The sequence below is a fragment of the Apis florea genome, unplaced genomic scaffold, assembly GCF_048593485.1.
Source record: "Apis florea isolate Af1SG1 unplaced genomic scaffold, ASM4859348v1 contig_3772_pilon, whole genome shotgun sequence".
Taxonomy (NCBI): domain Eukaryota; kingdom Metazoa; phylum Arthropoda; class Insecta; order Hymenoptera; family Apidae; genus Apis; species Apis florea.
The window spans coordinates 54,886-70,896 of record NW_028256845.1 but is presented as its reverse complement, the minus strand read 5'-3'; the positions used below and the strand labels follow the sequence as shown (position 1 = coordinate 70,896).

Here is a 16,011-nt window from a genome sequence, read left to right as displayed (position 1 = left end):
GGAAAAGAAACAGCAGAGAGAGAGGAGAAATCGAAAAGAAAAGAAGGAAAGAGACCCTGCTGTTTGGCCCGTTTTGTCGGAGAAGGTTACGGGGGAGGAGGAGGAGGAGGAGGGGTGAAACGTGCGGCAGCTCGTCGAAATAGCAGTTTAGCACTGATAGCACTTGGCGGACTTTTATCGATCATGTCTGGCAACAGATGGCTCACCCAATTCCCGGCGGCGCGTTTTGTCTGCCCGGCCTGATAAACGATAACTAATACGGAACAGAAGAAGCGGCCGAAAAGGGAAGAGAGAGATGTAGGGGGGGATGGTGGTTGGATATTGTTTCGCGGACTTTTAGCCGTTGACGTGACGTGCCAACATCTCGCCCATTGTCCCCCATCCTCGGGCTCGCCGCTTTTCCGCTACATCCCTTATTTGCTTCCTCTTCCTCCTCCTCTTCCATCGAACCAATCGTGTCTTCTCGTGTACGGGGTGTGCCAACGATTTTTTGATCTGCTTGTTGCAGCTCTTCGTGCTTCCCTGTTGTCGTTTCATCGTTTCATCGATCGAGGTGTTTGAGAAGTTTGAGAATAATTGTATTTTAATTCTTAACAGAAACGATTGTTGTCGAGGTTTTTTTTACATTCAACAAGCGCAATTTTGAACTTGTATAATGGTAATTATTTATAACGAAGGGTTGAGATATGGTACGAAATCTCTCGAAAATGCTTTGTGTGTTATTTTGTGTGTGTGTGTAATTTTTAGATAAAAATTAGGATTGAATAAAATGGATATTGGTTTTGTTCATCGACTATATACTTTTCTTTCAATGTACATTTTGTACATTTTCATTTTATTATCAATTCTCAATAATTGATTATTTATTTAAATTTTAATCTCTATTGAACGATTTATTATTGTTCATTGTTATAAAGAATACGATGGATGATAAAATAATTTTGTTATCTCATGTTATATATTTTATCGAATATCTTTAATGGGATACTTTTTAATAATTAATATTTACTATCGATGTCATTTCATGCTCGAGGCTGATAAAGAGAGATTCTGATTTCACTGAAATTATTAGACGGGCAGTACAGAAATTTGAGTATCCAACGAAATTTTCAGAATGACATAATAATGATATAATCAAATAAAGGATTAATGGAAAAATAGAAGCAAAAAGTAAGCAGGAAACAGTAAATGGTAAAAGTATAATAATAATGGAATTTAATAAGAAATGCTATAGCTAAGATAAAATTAAAGATAATTAAGTTAAATTTAGAATTTAAATTAATTAGATTTAAACACTAATAATATACAATTACTATATGAATTGTAATAAAGGTTATCGATTAAATGTCTGAACAATATTATCACGAAGCAAGATTAAAGATAATCGTCATATTATCGATTGGAAATTTTAAATTGAAATTTATAATGAATCAAAATTAATTAGATTTAAATATTAATAGATATCCATTTTTATCCAAAGTATAACGAATCTATATTTCTATCCTCATCACTTTCTCTTGATTTCAATTTAAAATTGAAATTTCCAATAATTTATCTTACGATAAATTTAAAAAATGTTTTACAGCAATCAGCTTTTGCTTGCTATAGCAGCGACATTGTAATATAGCCTGACATCTCCCTCTCTCTTTCTCTCATTTTCTCTTCCTTTCTTCCAACTTGAAATAAAAAAAAAAAGATTACTTTACAATCACATTATCATTCAAAGTTTCATCAATAAATAAAACTACTTTTCTCCATCGTCACGATATAAAAGAAAAAAAAGAATATATCCAAAATACTCGAAATTACGAAATATCGTGAAAAACATATCTTCGAAAGATCATCCACTTTCCAAAAATATTCCAAATTTACCGAACGAACGAAGCAACGAAACCGAGAAACCATCTTCATCCCCCACCAACACATCCAAAAGCATCCGAAACAATTATCAAACTATTTCAACCGCCTCTTGTAATCTCCCTTTCCCAACTTCCCAAAACGTTCGATCCAATTTTCCCAAATATTAGATCAACCTAAACTTCGTTTCCACCCGTTACATTTCCCTCTTTTCTCTCGCGTTTATACCATCGGTTTAACGGTTAATCCCCCGCAGCTTATCCGATCGCGTGACTTCAACGAGAAAGTTGGGAGCACGCCGCGAGACAACCACGCTTCTCCTCCCCTATACGCTAATACACGCCTTGGATCAGTTAGTTTAACACGGGGGAGGGGGGTTTACGCGATAAAATTTCCGTCATTAAACGAGGAGGGGCGTAGCGCGCTGCTGATAATGGACTGCGTGTTAACCGTGATTTCCCCGTAAATACTTGAGCTCAGTTTTGTTCTCCACTTGTTACGTCTTCCCGTATCCATCCAACACCCTTCGTGCGCCTTCGTTGGATCGAAGGGAATCGATTTCTCTCTCCCCCTCCCTATGTTTACGTGGACGGCGTGGCGGATCGTGATTTGCATGTGAATTTTTTGTGTCGCGTGTTTCGCTGTTTATCAAAGAGAATCGAGCGAAGTGGGAATGCGAATCAATTAGGGGGGATTGAAATATGATTTTTCATGATTCGCTTTTGATGATCAGATTGCTCGTGTTTTTTGATTTTTTTTTTTTTGGAATTAAATTCAGGTTTTTAATTAAATATTCGAATAATCGAATATTTATTTTGTTTTTTTTTTTTTTTTTTAAATATCACGCAGGTTGTTATTAATTGGAGTTGAAAGAAATTTAATTTTATGCTGGCGCGTTAATACGTGTTAGTTTTACGGGAAATTTTACGATTTCATGGATGGTAGTAACTTTCTTAATTTGATCGGTCGAAATCGGTGAAAAATTTTTTTAACAATTTTTTAGAAATTCTATCAATATTAAAATATTCCACTTACTGAAATATTCTGTATACCTTTCTCAAACATTCACTCTCTGCTTTATATTTTCCAATACGGTTCAATATAAACAGAATTCTTTAACACCCGTGCTTCCTCAACTGTGAATAACAAATGACGGCAAAATGTACCATGAATTAGAATTATGTATGTACCCTCCGCTTTAGAACATTTGCTTTGAAAAAAAAAAGCTTTGAACCAAAAAAAAAAAAAAAAAATTTGTTAGAAAAAAAGATAAAAGAAGAGGCATATGAGAGTTTAAGTACGATCATTTCCAAGTTCTGAATTTCGTTTCATAATTTTCTCCCCGTGGATTTACATCATGAAGTTTGCGATATATAAAATTCGTGTGCACCACCGACGAACGAACGAGCAACGACGTCGCGCAATAAATTCGATCATTTTAAAGTTGCAGTCTTGTTATATACCGCATACGCGTTGTCTCCCGGAACTTTTATTCGAAAATTTATATTGCTAAGTACGATGGGGAGGGGGAGGAAGGGGGCGGGAAACAACATGCGCCGCGTGCGATTATTTGGGAATGAAATTTCGTTTTTTTTCTTTTTTCGTTTTGTTTTGTTTTGTTTTTTTTTTTTTTCGAGTGCACTCGAGATTTTTCACCGAATAAAACGAGCGGAACGGAAATGGCTAACGGATTTTTGATATTTGGAGAATTATCACCATGGTCAACGGTCATTCCTTTTATTAACCCAATAGTCAATGGTCGATAGTTTTTTAGAAAAAAAAAAAAAAATATATATATATATATTTTATCGTCCAATATATTTATTCCGTCCACTGGAATTTTAGACATTGTCCCTGCGATCGCATTGTTGATATTTTTATTAAATTTTTAATAGTCTTATATCGAATTGGATCTAATATTTTTCGTTTCATTTCTTCCATTCCTTCCAGTTATGAATTTTTGTTAAAAATATAATAATACCTGTATATTTTACTGTGATGTTACAATAGAATAATTTAACGGAAGTATTCCTGTTCTAATGAAAATCTTTGTGCAGGGAAAGAATTTTATTGATTTTACAAAAGTATAATATTTTTGAACGATTTCACTCGGAAAGATTTTATTCTCTCGCCTAGAATAGAAACTAAACCGAATATCAAAAATTTGTCAGCCATTACAATTTTCCAGATTCAAAAACTCACGTTGTTAATTTCAACTTATTATTATCACCGACAACATCGATCATTCCAATCAAAAATCGTAACGAATTTTACACATTTTCCATCCTTCCATCCATATTAATTCCGTGTGTGTCGCGCTAATGTATTTCCAAAAAAAAAAAAAAAGAAAAAAAAGAAAGAAGAGAAAAAAAAAATATGCACAAATGCATAAATGTTGTGAAATACATCACTGGCCAAATTGCGAATTATTATTCGCGGAATAAATACATCAGTTTTGCTTAGAATTAAAATTTATCGTTTTTTTTACGCAACGATTTTACGCGGACAAAATATTTTTTTATTTATTTATTCCCCCCGGCCCCGCCCCATAGTCGAATAGTCAAACGAATATATCCACGTCGGGAATCGGCAACGAGAACAAATTTGGATTTGCGGGGATCGGTATACGATAACCATCAGTTTCGCAAAAATAAGCAGCTTGGCCAATTCCAGCACGATACAGCGGCTATTACGCTCAAATTAATAATCAATGCTAATTGCCATTGTCATTAGGTGAACGACCATTATACATCGCGAATAACTATGTCGTTCGATCTACTTTGCCAACGGTGGTAGCAGGGTATCGGTTAACGAGTGGAAAATTTTGCAACGAAATTTATTTTTTTTTTTTCCTTTTTTTTTTTCCTAGGTCAACTTGTTTCGAAAAAAAAAAAAAATATATATATATATATATGTCACATTTTATTTCTGTCGTCATTATTATTCCCGATATCTTCTTGTATATCAATAATGCGATTATTTCAATTATTCCGTGCGGGCATTTATCTTTGATTTGCATGTAAATTGTTAACAACGATTTCAATAATCCACGTGCACTGTGAGGCTTGACAGTTTGACGTGTATATTTGTCCGCGAATAATAATTATTTTTCTATTTCGAATAATAATTTTTTTTTCCTCTTTTTGATTTTATAAATTTGGGCGATAATCAAATTAATAGTTGTGATAAACATTTGTTCATGTATTTACACGTGTGTTATATTTTTGAACGTGAAGAGAACGTAAATTGAGAAATTTCATATAGTTGTTCAAATATTCAACTAATATAAAAATAATACGTCATATTATTTTATATCGCGATCATGAACCATTGCATTCACGTAGTTTTCAATTTTAAAAAAAAAAAACCTAAGGGAAAATTAAAAAATCATAAGGAAATCTATTGAGGAAATAGAGGAAGCCATTTTTTGATTTATTCCGATATCTCGATCGGTTGCTGAGATACGAGCAGTTTTCATTCCGCTTAAATTATGAATGGGCTCCGCTATATTTTTATTTCCTGGAAATACGCGTACTACGTTCTTCCAAGAATCGCGTCTGTCACTCGTCTGCAGTTTGGGATGGGTCAGTGAGACGAGGTGCGAGCGAGAGATCCGAATAAGCGACAAGGACGAAAATAGTAAACGATTAAAAATTACCGTTTCCTTTACACGACGATATCTCGAGAACCGGAAGTCGTATCGGGATGAATGAGAAAGCGTTTCAAAGGGGAAGGTTTCGCGCTTCCAATGCTCTTTCATTCATTAACCAAAAGTTATTATTTTCGATGTTATGGAGGTTGAAATTTTTCCCTAATTTTAATACGATTTAATGAACTTTTAAGCTGAATTATATACGCAGTATGTTTATTTGTGGAATAGACGAAGGGAATCGTACAATATAAGATTAAACGCAAAAGTGATAAAATAATAAGATATTACCCTCTTTTTTTCTCGTGCTGTTCCCTTCTATTCTAACAAATAGCAATTATTAACAAACAAAATGAAGAACGCAATTTTACCTTATCCATGCTGCGGTCTCTGCATCGACTGACCTCACTCCGGTCTAATTTTTATCACACTTCCTTTAATTAAGCGAACGTAACGCAACACACGTATGCGATCCAATTAACATTGGATTACACGGAATCGCGATATTGTGAGACGCGTATTTTTCACGCAGGATGTATTAAAAAAAAAAAAAAAAAGAAAAGAAAAAGGGAGAGAAAATACCGCGTATATGTTTCCAGAATATGAATTCAAAAAAACATATGAATTATTGTTTCTTTAATTATACCTTCCCCCGTGTGAAACGAACGATTTTTAAAGCGTTATTTTTCATGAAAAAAAAAAAAAAAATTAATACGAGCTCAAATATTCATTAATATTATAATTTGTTACTTCGTTTAAAAGAATTAAATTTTTGATTTACGATTTTTAAAAATCTACTATTATCCACATTTAGAAATTCGATATTTATTATTTACCCAAGTATTTCGTTGTGAACTGATATTTTTTTTTCTTTTTTTTTTTTTCATGAAACACTTTCATGAAACTGTACACCTATAACATAGAATACTGTACGCGCATGAGAGTATACACCACATTTTTACAACGAGTAGTTGCAAAGTAGAAAAATTCCCCGGGATAAGTAAAGGTTGGAGAAAGTTCGGAAAACTCTGGAGTTGCGATCCTCATAAACGCATTATCCGTGAAAACTCACCGTAAAGTCGAATGTTTCCCTCGGCATCGCCGATCGAGTTCTTCGAGATGCATTTGTAACCACCGAGATCCAGTTTTTGCAGATTCATGATCACCAACCGCATCTGTACACTGTACACGGACGTTTTCACCTCTGACATCGAGTACTTGTGGTTGCTAATTATCATTTCACCTATGAAACAAAAATTTTATAACGTGTTATCGCATCGAATTTTTTTTTTTTTTTGCCAATTTTAAATAATAATTAATATTGTTATTTCGTACGATCGTGGAGACAAAGAAAAAACAAAGGCTTCTTAATGCGTGTTTTGTAATGTAAAGCGAGCTTTCGCAACAAACGCTTCCATTTTTATTGTTATATACACGATTCTTAGCGCAAAACCGTGGAAAATTCACACTGGTAAATTTCTTTATTACAACTCCGCTTCTTTATCTTTCTTTACGTAGCAAAAAATATTCCAAGCCACTTGCTTTCTTCTCTCCGATTTCTAAAAGGATTTCTTCTTTTAACGTTCTGAAAATCTTTGATCTTCATTTCTTTTTTTTCTTTCACGAGCGAAAACAAAAATATTTAATTCGATATTTTCTTTAAACTGCACACGATTTCGATTAACTTCTACAACAATCGAGGAAGAAAAAAATTCCGTAAAGAAAAAAATCTGTACAAATAATTCCTGTATAAAAGGCAAATCGAATTATGCAAACTTCGTCCCACGGAAACGGTTACGTCGTAAGAAGATAGAGGGAAAAAAAAAAGAAAGAAAAAAATCTGCCAAGAAGCCGGTAAAATGGGAATTTTCGAACCGCACAATGCTCGAGGTTCGCTTCGCATTTAAATTTTTGTACGTGACTTATCTTCGCAAGCGTACACGCCTCGCCGGATTATTATTTTACCCAGCCAACCAACGAAAATCCACTTTCTAAATCGCGTGCGATTTAATAAACCTATCGATTCACGTTCTTCGACTCGAGAAATAAAATATCCTTTCTTCTTCTTCTTTTCCCTCTCGATCATTTCTTTCCAACGAATATTTATTTATTCCCGAGAAGGTTTGCAATATCCAATCGACGTTGCATCTTTCGTAAACGATACAAATTTTTCGTTTCTTTCTAACCTTTGCACCATACAAAAAGAATATTCCAAGATAATCCACGAATCGAATTGGTATTAAATTTTCTTAACAGTTGTTATGTAGAAATCTCTCGATATAGTTACACGACTTTATTCATGAGATTGTTTTAATTTTAAGGCAGGATGGATAAGTATATAAGCCAGAGTATAAAAGACAGAATTATTATATAAAGAGGTATAAACTTATTGGACAACGCTATTAAAATAATAAAAATAATACGAAGTATAGATTTGGAAATTGATTACAAAATTAAGCAATACTCGAAATGTTATGAAATAAAACGGGACGAGTGTGACACGGTTAATCGAATCTTACCTGATTCGCGTGTCCAATAATTAATGGCCTTGGGGGAAGCTTCGACGAGGCAGACCAGCGTAACGTTGGTTCCAGTCGGCGCTCCGACTAGCTGGTTCGGTACTTGAACCATGGGGTGAACTGCAATTTATCGTGACGCCATTAATCAATGGCCAAACATATAAAGTATACGTATATGTAATAATTATCGGCCGCATCGCGATTTGTCACCCGCCATTGATACGGATCAATGGAACACGCGGCGACACGTGTTGCAGATTTAAAGTAAATTTCGTCAAATTATTGCTTTTAATCGTTCTCAAGGATAATTATTCCCAGTGAAATGAGAATGATTAGGGGACGAAATTCCCAGCGAAATGTATTTTGAAATTGAATGAAGGAGATATTGCGAGTGAGGATTGTGGATAATTTTTTAGAGGAGAGATGTTCGTTATATTTTTATTCAACATTTTTTTCGAAAATGTTTTATTTCATTTTTATTCAATCGAAGGATTATTGTATCCTTTCTATCGTGTTATTAAATTTACGTATCGAAAAGTTGAGTTTTTTTCGATTTTCGTTCGTTTCCTGTGCCAACCTATATTCAGCGAAAAAGTTGTATCCTCGTGATAGAAGAATGTTTAAACTCTTTCGAAAACTTGTATCACCGTAAAGCAATGTAATGAGTCTCTGGGGCACTATTTACAAGAAAAAGAATACACGTACATTGTTTATATACGTTTCCTTCTGTTTCACTATCTTTCTACTGGTATTTCAAGCAAACTGTCCGTTTTTTTTTTTTTTTATGATAGTAATTTAAAACTGATAAAAGGAAAAGGAGGTAATGACAAAAATCAGCGAGAAAAAGAAAAGTAAAAAGAAAGATAAATTGTTATTGTATTATCGTATTTTAACCTTAATTGCTTCTATGGTTTTGGTTCGACGTTATCGTAAATACAGATAAAGTAGAATATTCAGCATCGAAACATATTATCCAGTTCTACTGTTCAAACATTCTACCATCCATTCAAATGTTCCATTATTTGAAACTAAGTGTGCTTGTTTCGTTACCTTACCATGATATCGATATTATGTCAACGTTTTGTATACGATGTAATCAGAGAGAAAATATATGTAACAATAACTGTGAAACCGACCGAAATAATTTATCGAGAATTAAAAGTATATATATATACACACACACAAAAATCGCTCGATAATCATATTACTCTCAATTCGAACGATGAATATTTATCAAAAAAAAAAAAAAAAAAGAATCACGATGCAACAAATATTAAAAATCGATTCACATACCGATGATTCTTTTCCATAAATGTTAAAAACAAATCGAACGTACATCCGCTTCGTTTCACGCTCTTTCCATCTTTATACATAAATTTAACAATCCAGAGTCGCTTATCTCAAAGAAAAGGGAGGGGAAAAGAAGAAACAAATGAAAACTAATCTAAATTTCCAATCTTCGACCACCTTTTCAACCGCAAACAACACCCTCTCTCTCTCTCTCTCTATCTCTTTGAATTTTAAATATAAGACGAAACTGTGTCACACTACACAACGAGCCAACTCTTTGCCTACTCGGATCATATTCGTCCCACAATTTGCACAATTGCTGCGCCCACAGCAGACAGATAGTAGCCAAGCTGAAGAGAAGTCGATGTATTTCGCCCTGCTGGCAATCGCCTTACGAGGTATTTTCGCGGTGTTTGTCCTTTTGTGAGGGGAGGGGAGGAGGAGCATTAGCCTCTCTGCTGGGTTGGAGAGGAGAGGAGAGGCCCCGCGTAACTTATGATAATGAAAATGCCGGCGTGGTCCTGTCATTTAGAAAGGGAGGGGGGGGGGAGGAGAAGGAGGGGAATAAACTCGCTCATCTTTCGTTCCAAATATCGTAAGCAGCTTTCCATGAGCTGCTTACGTTGTAACAGCCATCCAAGGACTCGGACTCGACCGGTTCTTTTGACCGGAAGGCTTGCCTCCCTCGTTCGTGCATTTCAGAGGGAGGGCACAAAGGGCTGCTTGCTCGCCGTGTATCAGAGAGGGCTCATCTGCATATATTTCGAAGATAAGTAGAGGAAAGTGGACCAGCTGCATACGTCTTGAGAGATATCTCGTTTCGTTGGAAGGAACGAATTTAAGATAGGTTTAAGATATGTTGGGGGATAAGGAGGTTCAGGTGTGTGTGGTGAAGAGAAATATATCCTGTAAGTTTTCTTTTTTTGAAATTGTTACATGTTTAATTACCATTCGCCGAATTTAGAAGAATTTCCATTTTTAAATTTTTAACCGTGCTCTCTTCAGAGCTGGTGTTGAAGTTATATATTATAAATTTTAACATCTCGTCGACACGAGGGAATAATAAAATGGTGCGGTTGAGTGTCATGCATGAGATCCGCAAGAACGTGATGAAATTGTCAAAGCCATGTAGGTTGATCAAGTTAGAAAGCTGAGAGTTCGAAAAGGGCGAACTTGATTAAGATCAAAATTGAACCGTAGTACGGTGTAACTCTACGATGGTTGCGCGTATATTGGGATACCTTATGTAGTAAACCCTTAACCCAACGAAGTCCACGGCGTGCATAACACGAAAACAAATCTGCAGTTTCTCTCGTGCACCCGCGGGACCTGTAGGTTTGCGAAGGAATAAAGCGAGAGAGGCCTTTGATTCCCTGGTGGGAGGGAAATACATTTTCTGAACTGTCAGCCTCCGGAATAAACTATATCGTTGCCTCTTACCAATAAAATATCATAAATTTAACCGAACCTTCGACCGTATTACAGGACTATCCATGTGTGCGATTGCGTGAAATCTGCTATTTTATTGTGTACGTAACAATATACGCTTTGTATGGATCGAGGGGGAAAGATCGATGCTTAAATTTTCAATGATTGTGAGAAAACTTTCTCTTCGAATGAAAAAATTTACAATGAAAGGTAATATTTATGAATTGTAATAACTGACTGGAATCTCTTGTAAATTTACATTAAAACATATATATATATATATCTATTATAAAAAGATTAATAAGGAAGCAATTTGAATTTGATATCAAAATTTGTTTTTAATCTGAAGGAAGATGTATCTTGATAAATAAATTTCCAGTACATATATATATATATATATTTATCAAGACATTTATTTTCCAGTATTTAAAAAAACTGGATGGAAATTTAACAAACGTTAAAATCCGCTTTGAAATTATTATTATAATAAACGACGAATAAAAATAAAAGTGAGAATAAGAATTTAAGAATAGTGTGTTTCATCAGACAAGTACTACTACAGTCTGAATTATCAACTTACTTATTAAAACCTTATTAAAACTGACGTTATTGCCAAAAAAAAAAAAAAAACAAAAAAGAAACCGACAAGATTTTTGCGTATCTTCCATCGACCAAGTTGAAGAAAGCAAATTTCAATTCCGGCCAAAAGATTCGTCAAATTTCCATCCAACGAAATAATTAATTAAAAACCACGCGTAAAATAACGCATTACGCGTCGCGCTTAAATCATTTTACAAACCGTTTTACAAGATTTTACAAGGTAATTAAATAAATCACGCGGCTGAAAAACGTTTATTCAAGGGGGGTATGGAAAAATAAACGTGCATACATGGACGAAAGGTATCACGTTACGAACAATTTCCGGCACGTGAGAGTTTTATCCACTGTCGATACGGACAGAATTATTTAATACATCGCGTGGCCAATTAAAACTTTTTTTCTCTTCCTCCTCTCCCTCCCTCCTTCTCTCGATTCGACGAGCAACAGATTTGCGGGTGTATCGTAAATCAATCTTTATATCTGGGCAACGTGGTATCGATCGGTACTCGTTCGAATATTCATTTATCCTCCGATTGTGGCGCCCCGCCTCTGTCTCCCCCCCCCCTCGATGCTTAGATTAATGAGCCGGACGTAATCCAATTCTGTAATTGGCCGGCGCGAAATTGCGATGACACCGAAAAAAAAACGCGAATAAAGATGTACCGGCGGGGCAATAAACGCCAACACGTTTCACGCGATCGAACAACGAGTCGAATCTCTCTTCAATGAGAGAGACAGACTAATAGAAATTATGCGTGCGCGATGATTTTCGAATCGAGATTTCTTTTTTTCTTTTTTCTATTATTATTTTTGCGAGTTATTTTTACTATCGTAGTTGTATATATATTTATTGCGCACGGATGGGATTAAACGATTAAGGATTAAATTGTCTACAATGATTGTTTCGTTTATGAATTTATAACAGCGGTGTATACGGGAGTTTAATTGGTATTAATAACGAATCGATTATTCGTGGTACGAAGTTGAGTTTATTTATCATTGTTCTAATTTTGTTACCAATTGCAAATTGGCTGGGTGGCGTTCCATGTTTTTAACGATAAGCAATGTTGCCTCGAATTAAATGCCAATCGGTTTCATTCGTTATCTTTTATCAAGTGTTATATACATTTCCGACTGCGCTCCTCGATTTTGTATATTTACGGCACGAGTTTCGGCCTGAGCCCTGATTTATGATCATCGATTCGGGTAAATTTAAATTAATAGAGGCAAAGTTTAAATTTTACCGCGATTTTAATCGATCCAACAACCATCGAGATCTTCCGTTATCTCATCTATATAATCGCGGTTAAGTGTTCCAATCCTCTCCAACCGTGTGGACAATAGTACGAAGATCATTCCTGTATAAATTTTGCAAAGAACGTTTGCATAGAAGATAAAATATCAGGCTTTTTAAATCGTTATCTTAACTTCTCCAAAATTTCCAAAAAACCTTAAGAGTTTAAATGGCGAGGAATATCGATGTAAAAGATCCTCTAATTTCTTCCAAATCGATTTTCATTATTTTACAAACATTCGATAAATTTTGCAAACAATGTCATAGAAGATAAAATATCAGGCTTTTTGAAATCGTTATCTTAATTTCCAAAAACCTTAAAAGTTTAAATGGCATTCATCGCGAGGAATAATTTCTTCCAAATCGATTTTCATTATTTTACAAACGTTCGATATCTTTTTCAACGCATCGAATATTCATGGATAATAAAAATCGATATCGATTGTAATCGAATATATACTATAAGCTTTCTGATTATTTTCTTAACACCCTTTCTCCTTGTATCCGTTATAATATAGTAATTAGGAAGGGAAAGGATGAAAGAAAGGGATAATTGGAAAAAGGGCAAGCGACAGGCATGGTATTCTTGGAAAATGTTAGGTATTTGGTCGGTTGGCCGCGAAATAAATCATTTAAATTGGAGGAAAGAGAGATCCCGGCTAATAGCCGAGGATCATGGCGAAGGCGTGTCTCCTGATGCGATTGCGGCGATGAAGTAAGCCTGTAAGGCGAAACATTGGGACGTCCTAATAGGTTTCCAGGTCGGCTGGTCAACCGGCTTTATATGGTTTTCCTGATGGTAAACGATCTTCATGATGAGTATTAGCGCCATAACAACAAAACTTCCCTTCGATAAATTCTTCTTAACTCTATTACGGTCCCTTTTGTTATCGATTGCTTCGAATAATCGTTTGTGGGATTGTATAATTGTATAAAAGTTCAAGTTTTGATTTGTTACTTTATTTTTCTTTTCTGGAATTCGAAGAATTCTATTGACTTTTATGTTCTGCATGATGAGTATTAAAACTCTTTTATTAAAATAGTGTAAAGTTGTTGATAGTCCAATAATTATTTAATCTGAAAAACATATAATTTGTCAGCAATGCTTTCAAAATTCAATCTCATAATTTTATTTTAATTTCAATTCGAAAAAAATTCGAAACTCTTTCCTACCTTCGCATTTACGATTCTACATCAACGCGGAGATTGAACGATGGAATCAACCATTTTTACGAAACGAAATCTTCTCTTCTGATTGATTAAGAGCGGCACCAACAATCGACCATAAATTCCCTAACGCCTCCAATTAAACGACAGGTGGAAAATCGTTGGCGGCGCGTTCGAAACGACGTTAAAACGTCGAATCGTTTAAAGACGTCCAGCCGGGAATATCGTGCGAGCGAAATACGCTTGCCGTGCTGCGGCAAAACGCTAGGAAATCCTGTAATAGGTTTCTGGGTTGACTGGCCAAGGGAGAGGAGGTGGTGCGGTTTTGCGGGGATGGCCACCATAGAAAGCGGAATTCCCTCTGCTTCTGGGCCAAAGGACAGATCTTCCTGCGCCACTGGTAATACTATAACCTTCGCCCCCTACCTCCGTGAATAGACGATCCGTACGACGTTTCTTCCTTCAATATTGATGAACGGTTTAAAGTTGCACTCGCGAGCCGAGGACGATTCCTCGTATCCGCCGCGTTTCCACGCCCGGAATTGTATACTTGGATATAAATTTCGCATCTCGTTTCGCTAACGCTTTGTTCCTGCCTATTCAACGATTGGAATTAATTTGATGGCTGGAAGATCGATCGTTGAGCAGGAATTTTTGATTTTATGATAACAGTTGCAGAGTTTGAATTGTTGAAATTGAATGCGAATAGGCGAATATTGTGAGAATGGAAATTTTCTTGGTCTTTCAACAAGGAAACTCGATCGAATTATTGATGGACAAAGCATAAATAATACGAGTTATAATCGGATGGCTAGTTAATCATATCGGAGACAGATAGGTCACATTTTTTTTAAATTAAAATCGAATGTCGGTCTTGTTTTCGAAAATTGAATAATTTCTTTTTATTCGAGAGAAGATTGGCCACGGTTGATCGAATGATGCGACATTCCAGGGAAGGAATTCATCACTTTTAGCTCGAATAAAAGTGCGCAGCGTAAAAAAAAAAAGAAAAAAAAGGATGTAAAGCAGAAATCGTAAACTGCAGTTAACGGGTGGTAGGTAGGCAAAGGCGATAGAAATCCAATACTGGAGGTGTGCGCGTAAAATTCTTATCTATGGAAACAAGAGTCCGAAATTCCAGATTGGCGTGCGAACGATAAAACTTTCCATTCTGATCGTTGTAATTTCCACGATATCTGAATACTTTACTCGATAAATTTACATAAAAAAGAAAAAAAAAGTGTAGTGATTAATATGGAGATGGAGGAAGAGAGAGAGAGAGAGAGAGAGAGAGGCTGATAAAAACAGAATTATTTTTCAAGAAGAAAGGAAAAAGGAAAGGGACTGATATAAGCGCGAACAGTGACAAGCGAGAAAGAGTAAAAGAAACGTCTCGCAAAGAGAATAGAGAGACTTCAAAGAGAAATTGCTGATTTAATTTTTTTCGCGACGTTTTCATTCATTCTGTTCACATTTACGTATAAATATATATATATAGAGAGAGATCGAGCTAGCTAAATATAATGATAAATTTTAAAATAATATTTATTTTGCGTAAATCCAATTTGCATCTTCCTACGTAGATCGACGAACTTCAATTGAATCCATATTTTAAGGTTTCGACGAGCGATCGAGTTCTCCATTGCTTTCCATTTCGAAGAATTTCGTTCGAAGAATTCCATTTCTGCTCTTTCGGAGAAGAGTTTCATAGAAGAAGTTGGAAACTCGCGTACAAACCACCCCTCCGCTTTTTAGTATCAACTTCCGCTGTAACAATCGTTCCGCTACTGGGACTATCAGGAATCTCGTTAATACTATCGACCTTGCCGAAAACTTTCCCGAACACGCGTCGTCCTCGTGATGACGTTGTTGGATACGTGTATAATAACCGGTCGTGTTTAGTTCTCTCGTTTGTCACGTTTCGACGAAGATATTTAGGGCTAGACGTGGGATTGATATTAAACAAGATTTTGTATTATGGATGTTAGAAGATTTCGAGATCAGGAGGATTTTATCGTGATGGAGGAAAAAAGAAAAGTATCACTCCTTTGAAACGAAAATGTAAATTTCGTTATCTCATATCTTGTATTGGAAAAATTGTTTAAATAAATTAAACGGAGTGTCTTTCTTCGATTCGGCATATAATTTTCTAAAAATTCTGTAACTGAAATTATATCGTCGAAAAATCTGCATCGCAAGTAATTTTT

At 35.3% G+C, this 16,011-nt stretch overlaps 1 protein-coding gene and 1 long non-coding RNA gene across 2 annotated transcripts in view; one reads left to right on the top strand and one right to left on the bottom strand.

The window, feature by feature from the left end:
• LOC147656406 (uncharacterized) overlaps positions 1-16,011 on the top strand; it is an 82,782-nt gene that overhangs the window by 24,321 nt on the left and 42,450 nt on the right. The gene's annotated exons all lie outside the window — the stretch shown is intronic.
• LOC100867394 (lachesin) overlaps positions 1-16,011 on the bottom strand; it is a 60,747-nt gene that overhangs the window by 2,545 nt on the left and 42,191 nt on the right. The window contains exons 6-7 of the mRNA XM_031914920.2: positions 8,026-8,145; positions 6,579-6,749 (exon numbers count right to left, since the gene is read on the bottom strand). Coding sequence (XP_031770780.2) covers positions 6,579-6,749; positions 8,026-8,145 — 291 coding nt within the window. The remainder of the gene's footprint in view (positions 1-6,578; positions 6,750-8,025; positions 8,146-16,011) is intronic.